An 8670-nucleotide genomic window follows, 5' to 3' on the forward strand; every position below is an offset into this window, starting at 1 on the left:
GGTTTCGTCCTAAATGCATTGAAAACACTATTTAAGCTATCCAGAGTACTTTTAGATCTTTAGAAAGACATTCTAGTCGGCGCCAAAAAATTGATATCTGTTCGGTCATCCTAGGGCACTTAGTTTTTTTTCGAAATTACCAGGGCTTCTAATCAGTATTATTTCCCCGAAAATTTCAGGTTTCCTTTTTCTGCAAAAAATAGCATAATCTGGGGAGTGAAATGCGAAACTTTACAATTGTACATGAATGGAACGGTCATCTAGAAAATTCTTAGCCTCCCTCAAGGTCTACAAAATTCTGAGCAATTTTTGCTTCTCCGGACAGGTATTTTACAGAACAATTTCGTTGGGTACCCTTGATTAGTTATCCCTCATAGGTTCGTCCAATCAGGGTGCGGTTCAGGGAGACTCGAATTTTTATTGTGGTGGACTCTAAAAGGAAATTGTTGTCCAAAAATGTCTTCAGTTTGATTCCCAAGATGCTTTGAGGACGCCATTTTTGCATTAAAAATTATTATTGTTGTTGCATATTCCTTATCTTTTTTGTAATATCTTATCATTTTTTTTTTAAAAATGATCGGCTACAGTCTCTTAATGCTCGTCGTAGATTTCAGTAAGCCCCTATTTAGATCCACTGTCCTTGAATTAAACTAAAAGCGGAATCAGCGTTCTAAAGTTTACGTTCTAAGAGAAATTTCTTTACAGAACTACAGATCAGAAAACGCTTCGACGACAATGAAAGCGACTTTTATTTCGAAGAGTCTCAAGGGCGGAGCTACATAAAGATTCCTTCAGAAGTGTCTGCAAATGGTAAGAAAGTTTAAACACAAATCACAAGACAGTCTCTCAGTAGTGATGCGCTGGAATTTTCGGGGTGTTTAAATAAAATCCTTTAACTTAATTGAAATTAGTGACAAAGCGTAAAGAAATAGAACTTACGAGCGCCATTTTGAATGAATTATTTTATCCACTATTATTGTACGCCCAGGGAGTGAAAAGGCGCGCGTAAATATTAAATTTATTTAAGTTTCTCAAATGTGCGCCATTCTCGTTCAATTCAAGTAAAGATTGCTAGCGACAGGATTCTGATGAGGAAGTGCAATATTTGTGTTGATTTGAGTAATAGTAGTTGAATTTAGGTCATTCTTTGGAGAGACCCACACGGTCACACACGGTCAAACACGGTCGTTATCGAACAGAAATGGTCTGAATGGATCACCGTTGCTGCAACCTATCTTGAATCCATTGCGTTCTATTGAGATAAGGTCTATCATGCTTCACTGTTAGCGTCATAATTTTATAAGTGGAAATATTACTTCAACAAAAGAAAATAAATATTAAAATAATTGAAAATGAAGGGTAACTTTGAGACGATGGGTCTACTTTGCTTACTATTTGCGTACTAGTTAAGTGTTTACTGGTCGGTCATTCAGTAATACGTTTGTTTCGTATTGTTTAGGCTCAGTGCTGCTTGGAGTTGTGTACAAAAATATCCACAAACTCTTTCCCACAAATAAACTCAAGGCGAACACAGCTTATGAGCAAAGGTTAGCCAGGCATTCATACCAATTATTTATATTTGTTTACTTCATTTCGTTGTTTTTTTGTTAAACTAGCTTTAGTTATTTGACTTAATGCCTTTACACTGCTTGTTATCAAGCCTTTCCTTTATATTGATTATAACCACCACTACCATCATCATCATCGTCATCAACATCATCATCTTAGAGTATGCAAGTATTATAGGTACACTAAAGACCAGCTTAGTGCACTCTTCGAGTCCTTGAAAATGTCATTATTTCAGTATGGATTAGAAGTATGGGGATCTGATTGACAACTTCATAAGGCGTTCCTGTCGTTTTGGCAGTACAAATAAGATCTCTTTGATGTCTGATGTGACAAAGAAGAGGGACTGCCACAGTGATCTGTTCAACAGAATCACTAGTTACAAAGGTCATGTATTGTATGACTCGTTTGCCCCTAAACGCAATAGGGCCTTTAAAGATAGGGGCCGCGACTTCATACTTCCTAGAGTGAAAACCGAAGGTTTTAATCGGGGGCTTTTGTAAATAGATGCCTTTTTAGAAATATTTCTTGATATCCTCGTGTAACCTAATTTTTGTCATTTTGTGAAAAATATATTTATTATTGATTGTAAAGCCACACGTATGTTGTGTCTGATGTTTTTTGCCTAACCACACCTGGTTTCATGTACCTATGCATAGCCTTGAGTCGTGGTAGAATCACCATTGTTGTTTGAGTGTCAAATAAATTTCCAAGCTTCCGCTGAAATGGTATTTAATCTATCCAAAACGTAATAGATGTCCGCTATTTAACCAAACCCATACAGCGATTCTCCGTTACATTCTTTATTTTAATTTTTTCCAGAAGACTGAACACCATCATAATGTCAGGAACAATTGATCCGCAGCCTGATTATTTGCGGAAAAATGTGACTTTAGTGTTCTCAAACTTAAAGGTGACCTTTAAGTTTTTCTCTCTTTAACGATACTGCAAAACCATCGGTTAACTCTTTAATACTTGACATTTTGTGTCTTCACAGTACGCTGACGTAGCCGTGGGTATTATTGACACTCTTTTCCATCTTCCTTATTCGAAGTTCCCAGTTGAAACTTTCAACAATAAATAGTCTTGCAGCTATGTAGTTTAATCCTCTCTTTATTTGGCTTAATCAACAACCGTTCTCCATGGCTGTACTCTTACTGGCCGTAGAAATGACTTCATGATGTTCAAATCAATGCAAAGTTTTGAATATTTTGTCGTCATTTCTATGGTCGATAAAAGTACAAACCATGGCAAATTGTAATCCACTTGTTTTTTTATTATAACACTGACAGTTTTGACGTCCATTTCCGTTGAAGTGTCTCTGAAATTCGCGCGTACGATAAAGAGAACAACAAATTGTGCCACTATCACGTCATTTCGATCGTCTGTACTCTTACCGAATATAGCTCTCGAGCAAGTAGCGTAAGAATTTCGCTCAGCTATGGTAAAAATAGTTATTTTAAGTCTTAGAGAATGCATGAGATCTTTCTATATCATTTTAGGAGGTAACTGGGAAAAGAGTATGTGCCTTTTGGAACTTAAACCTGAATTATAGGTATGTATGACCAGAGTCACATGCTCGAATTCTAGGTCTTAGCTGTGGAAGACTTCAACATCCGGCAGTCAATACACCCCTCTTTCATTCAGTTCAGTCTAAAACTTCCAAGTCAGTTTTGTAAACTGTAAACTTGCCTTAGTTAGCTTTAGTCGTAATTTCATATTTTGCACGCATTATCCCGCCTCGAATAGCCTTGGTAGCTGCGGGAAATGCTTTGGTTATATTATCTGTTTATTAATGAAGTTTGTTGTTGTTGTTGTTATTTTTCTTTTCCCTACCCAACAAAATTTCTAAGATGTTAAGAGTATGACAGTTTAAGAAAGATCTTTGGGAGTAATTGTCGGTGCTGAGGTAGTTAACGAGCTTTGATGTTTTAAAAAAATGTGCACATTAGGTCATATGTTTTTTTTATCGCCATGATGTCAGTTAAGATGCAAAAATAATCTTAATTTGTGGAAAGTAACACAAAAGAGTTAAAGTTCTTTACTGATTCAATTAAATCTTTTTAGACATTCCTCAGTCGTAGAGAAAACTCTTTCACTTACAGGTTTCCAGGATTGCAGAAGTTTGGTTTGTACCCATTTAAGTATTGAAGAGTTAAATTTTCAAAAAGTCAGAGAGGGGTTTTTCAATTTGTCTGGCTTCAATAGAAAGAAAGCGATCCGCCCTTTGTGTACTGCCTGACAATCCATTCATATTTATAAGGGTAAAGAAATTCACCGTTTTCACATAGACCATAATGAAGCCTATTCACCTGACAAAACTTTGCATAAATATTGTTTTGATTTCCCTTGGGACAACTGTATTACCCTAGAGAAAATGGAAACAATGGTTATGCAAAATTCTGGAGGGTAAACAAGGTGTATTATGGTCTGTGAAAGTGGTGAATAAGTCCTTTCAAAATAAAACAATTAGAATTAGATAGAAAGGATTTTCAAAACTAAAGGGAAATGTACTTCTTTTCTGTTTTTTTTTTTAGCCCTATTGGGTGGTCAGGAAGTGGTTGTCAAGTAAAATGGATGAACAATGACAAAACCGAATGCAGCTGCAATCACTTGACTCATTTTGCGGTTCTGATGCAGTTTGATTCGACTTCTGCAGGGAGCAGTAAAATCAGAATAACTAAGGTCAGACTTTCTTAGGAAAAATTTGTAACATTGCCTGTTGAGTAACTCTTAACGCTGCTTCACCTTGTCACCTTCACACTTGTCACGTCAATTGCGTGAATCAGGAAATACTGCATTTCCAATCCGGTCTTTTTACTACTCTCAACAAAAGTCGTTCCTCAGTAACATTGTTTTCATACTTTACTTGCCAAGTCTACCAGCCATAATTGCTGTCTGGTTCCATGTAAGGTAATCCAAGACAGATCCACCTTGTGGGTTCCAGATTCCAGGAACTGGATTCCTGATGCTTTCTCATTGGAATCTGGATTCCAATTTCCAATCGTTGGCGGAATTCCGGATTCCTTTACCTGAATTCTAGATTCTGAAGCCTGGGATTCCAGATTCCTGAAGCAAAAATTTCCCGCATTCCGGAATCAGGAATACCTTACATCAGTGGGGCGAGCTGTCATTCCAATTATTTGCATTAAAAGATTTTCTCTGTTCATTTATCCTGTACAGGCAGATGAAAGGATACTGAACATTCTCACTTACGTTGGTCTGACGCTGTCCCTCATTGGAATAACATCGACAATAATCTGCTACGCTTTTCTTACGTACGTGTTAATCTTTAAAATCCCAGTAAAATCTGTTCATCTGTTATACTTCGTCTATTTGTCAGTTCATTTTCATATTTGTTTAAATATTTGTCTTGAACAGGGAGCTTGCAACGCCATTATCCCAGATCAGGATAAGCCTCGTCACTTGTCTAGGAGCAGGACAAATTATCTTTCTTACTGGTATAAACGCGACCAAAAGCAAGGTATTGGCCGTATTCACACTAGAGGCGGATTATCCGTCTGAGACGGATAATCCTTCCTCAAACACAGGAAAAATTACAGATTGCCATTTTTGGATATTTTAGGGTATTTAAAGAATACCCATAAAAATCCCAAATTTGGCAAAGTGAGACAAGTCCCAACCAGGGAATTCCCAACCAAGTTCCCTGACTGGGACTTGTCTCACTCTTCCAACTCGTGATATTTCAAAATTGTCTCAAATTTCACTCGCCTAACGGCTCTTGAAATTACGTATAACAATTTTGAAATATCACTCGTGGTATTTATGCCAAATATCACTACAAATCATGCTATTACCTATACCAATTTCGAAATATCGCTAGTGGTATTTATGCCAAATATCACTACAAATCATGCTATTACCTATACTAATACTGACACCCCGTTAATACGATCACTTTCTATGGCCCCCCCCCCAGTGTCCGTGTTAACGGGGTTTGACAGCATGTGAATATGAATATGTCCAACTTTGTTCCAGGGCGTCTGTGTAGCAGTAGCAGCTATGATTCAGTATTTCATCATGGCCGCTTTCTGTTGGATGCTAATCGAGGGAGTTTACCTTTACATGTTTGTTGTTAAAGTTTACAACGTGAGCAGCAAGATGAAAATTTGCCACGGAGTTTCGTGGGGTAGGTTTACTTTGTAGGTGGCAGTTTGGGCGTTTAGTAATTGAGCATTTTCAAGGTTTCGAGTCAATTCTGTACTAGGAGTCTGCTATATATGACTAAAACCTGGTTCTGATATGCCGCCGAGGTATCTGCGACAGTACTGCCTACAATACTACTCCAAAATAGTAGGATATATCGCCTCCGGTAACAAGAAACATCGCGGGCCTTTACCGCCGGCACGCTTGCGAAGTCGAACTCGAGTCAACTTCGCAGGCATGCCGGCCGTAAAGACTGACATGGCATCGGTTGCCGGCGATTTCTGATCTCATATCGGAACGGTGTCGCGGGCAGTACCGGCAGCTATATCGCAGGTAGATCGGCGGCTTATGAGAACCAGGCTTAAGAGTTTTCTGAACGCTCTGATTAAAGCAGCTGTGTCACGCATGTATTAAATTTCTAACAATGGGAACTACTGCCACTAAATTAAGTGAAAATAAAAATAACCACTCAAACGTGAAAGGAAGGTATATATAAAATGGACAAACCTGGAGAAGATTGAAACAGATTGTAATTGTGGCTTTTAAAAACTTCTTAGCCTATAACTTTTTTAAAGTTCATTTTTGCCGTTTGGGAGAGATACATTTCTGACACGAAGGTGGAATTTTGTCATTCACGAGTAATTTCTCATAGCCTGCGAATAAGGATACCTACAAATTGTAGTTAGCATTATTAACAAAATGAACCAGACAGCCGCAGCACAGTCCCTTTCAAGCAGTACGCAAAATATCAAATTATGTTATTTGATATTTTTTATTTTGTATTTTACTTTCATACACAGGTATCCCTGCTGCAATGGTCGCGTTATCGCTGTTTATTGCAGCCAGAATGGACGGGATCAAAAGTTTTGTTCATGAAGAATAGTAAGAACTGCATTTGATATGTTGATTTATTTATTTAATCAATCAATTATTTATTTATTTACAAATTAAACTTCGCCAAGAGGCCTGGAACACTCACGGAGCAAGCTCCACTCCACTCTATATCAGTCTGACTCTATATTATGGTTTGAAATACCACATTTCCTCGAATAATAGAAGGGGGCGATAATTTTCTTTTTCGCACCAAAAGGGGGCGATTATTCGAGGGAGGCGATTATTTCAAATATTACTTGTCTTAGTAAATATTTTGTTTTATTATCTCATTAAATCGAAAAGTAGTCTCATCGAATTAACTAAGCGTTGGCTTTCTTTAAGTGTTCCAAATTTGGTCCTTGATTAATTTTCAGGGTTAATTGTCAGTGTCAATATAAACATTTAAATGAAAGCATTTGTTATCCAAACGGGTGTCAATTTATAGTTTGACAGGGAGAGGATAAAAGAAAGAGAACAAAGCAAGAGGGGCGATTAATCGGATTAATCGAGAGAAGCGATTAATCGAGGGAGGGCTATTATTGGAGGAAATACAGTAATTCAACTTTTCTTTAAAGTACAAAAAATATCGACGTCGATCTTTCAATAGTTATTGGACAAATGATTATCAATTTAGGATTTAAGCCAGTGAAAAGCGAAGAAACATTTTAATAATAACTCCGTTTGTCTAATATACAGTAGATCAGTATTGTCGGAATCGAATTTAAGTTAAGAAGCGTTTGGAACAAACCAACACATTCAGCAATTTCTCCATATTTTTTTATTTTGTTTCAGTTGCTGGATGTCTTCTTCTGGTAATCTGATCTGGATATTCGTGTCGTTTGTTGTAGCAGTGGAAATAGTAAGTGAAACTTATTCTCATGTATGGCCCGAAAATTGAAGACCTCCATAAATTGCTGATTTCAAGGTTGGGCTGTGACGGGTGTATCCTTACCTTTGCTGGGATAATTCTCTCTTGCACCTGCAGTTTCCTAGCTTTATATGCTTTAATAAAAGGCGTCTCCCGTGCCCAAATTTACCCCAAAATGGATTTGTCATTTTTTGGTCTCCCGGCGAACTTAACTTCACACTCATTTTGTAAAAGGAAGCATAAAACTTGTTGTATTTTGGTGTGTGTTTTTCTTATCTTCACGTCGTTAAGAAAGAAGTGTTTTTTTTTTTTTTTCAGATAAACCTTTTTATCCTGGTGCGCGTTATCAAGGAAATGACGACAATGCAACAAGCAAAAGACAACCATTCTGAACAAATAAGGTAATAAGAATGTTATTTTGGCACGATTTCGTTTAGGCTAAATAGATGTTCCGTTCTGATAAACGCAAGATTGAATACTGTCTAATTTTTGTAGGCTTGGCATTAGAGCATGCGTGGTACTTTTGCCCTTACTTGGGGTCACGTGGCTCTTCGGCGCACTTTCTTCAACGCACAAAGCCTTTGTCTACATTTTCGTCATCGTCAACTCCACTCAGGTGAATTAAATTTTGATTTTAAACCGTTTTCTGAATTGTATAAACTCCAACCCCACTTTACGTTTGTTTAAGTGGTCAGTTCTCTTCGTTTCTGCGGAAAGCCCCTTCATTTTCTCTAAATTCCTCCCGCTTATTACCGAACCAGTCTAATCGACAGAATTCTCAAAGACAGTAAATCTCACTAATAAGGAAACTTTATTGTCAGGTGTTCGGTAATATCATTACTTCTTATGAAAGTAAAAAAAATCTTCGTATGATAGTAGCAGACGAGTCATAAGATCAAGTCAAGACATCAATTCTGACTGTTTTGGCAGCAATTGAGCTGGGCAGAGTACTGTCTTTGATTAAGAAATATGTAAATGAGCAACTTTCCACGGGCATTAAGTTCGCGGAAAAATAACTTTGTGTAAGTTAAAGTTATGTCTTCTTTGATGATTGTAATATCCCGTTATATTTTCCTTTACTGAATTTTTATCCAATAAACAGTTTAGTTTTGACTTAAGTGACATGACTGATATGGGGACTTTCTGTTGTCGCCTCTGTGTTGGTATTAACGGGGTTCGACTAAATTTGTAATAAT

The 8670-nt window shown here is 37.3% G+C and overlaps 1 protein-coding gene across 1 annotated transcript; it reads left to right on the forward strand.

Annotated features, from left to right (window-relative positions):
- Positions 1–710: 710 nt before the first annotated feature.
- LOC140946161 (adhesion G protein-coupled receptor L4-like) lies at positions 711–8288 on the forward strand. Its single transcript, XM_073395242.1, has 12 exons — positions 711–810; positions 1460–1547; positions 2389–2479; positions 3069–3121; positions 4104–4251; positions 4750–4844; positions 4948–5050; positions 5566–5716; positions 6534–6615; positions 7399–7465; positions 7793–7875; positions 7970–8288. Exons 3-12 carry the CDS (start codon positions 2408–2410, stop codon positions 8097–8099), a joined length of 984 nt encoding a protein of 327 aa, XP_073251343.1. The 5' UTR covers positions 711–810; positions 1460–1547; positions 2389–2407; the 3' UTR covers positions 8100–8288.
- The last annotated feature ends 382 nt before the right edge of the window (positions 8289–8670 follow it).

The sequence above is a fragment of the Porites lutea genome, chromosome 8 (assembly GCF_958299795.1).
Source record: "Porites lutea chromosome 8, jaPorLute2.1, whole genome shotgun sequence".
NCBI lineage: Eukaryota > Metazoa > Cnidaria > Anthozoa > Scleractinia > Poritidae > Porites > Porites lutea.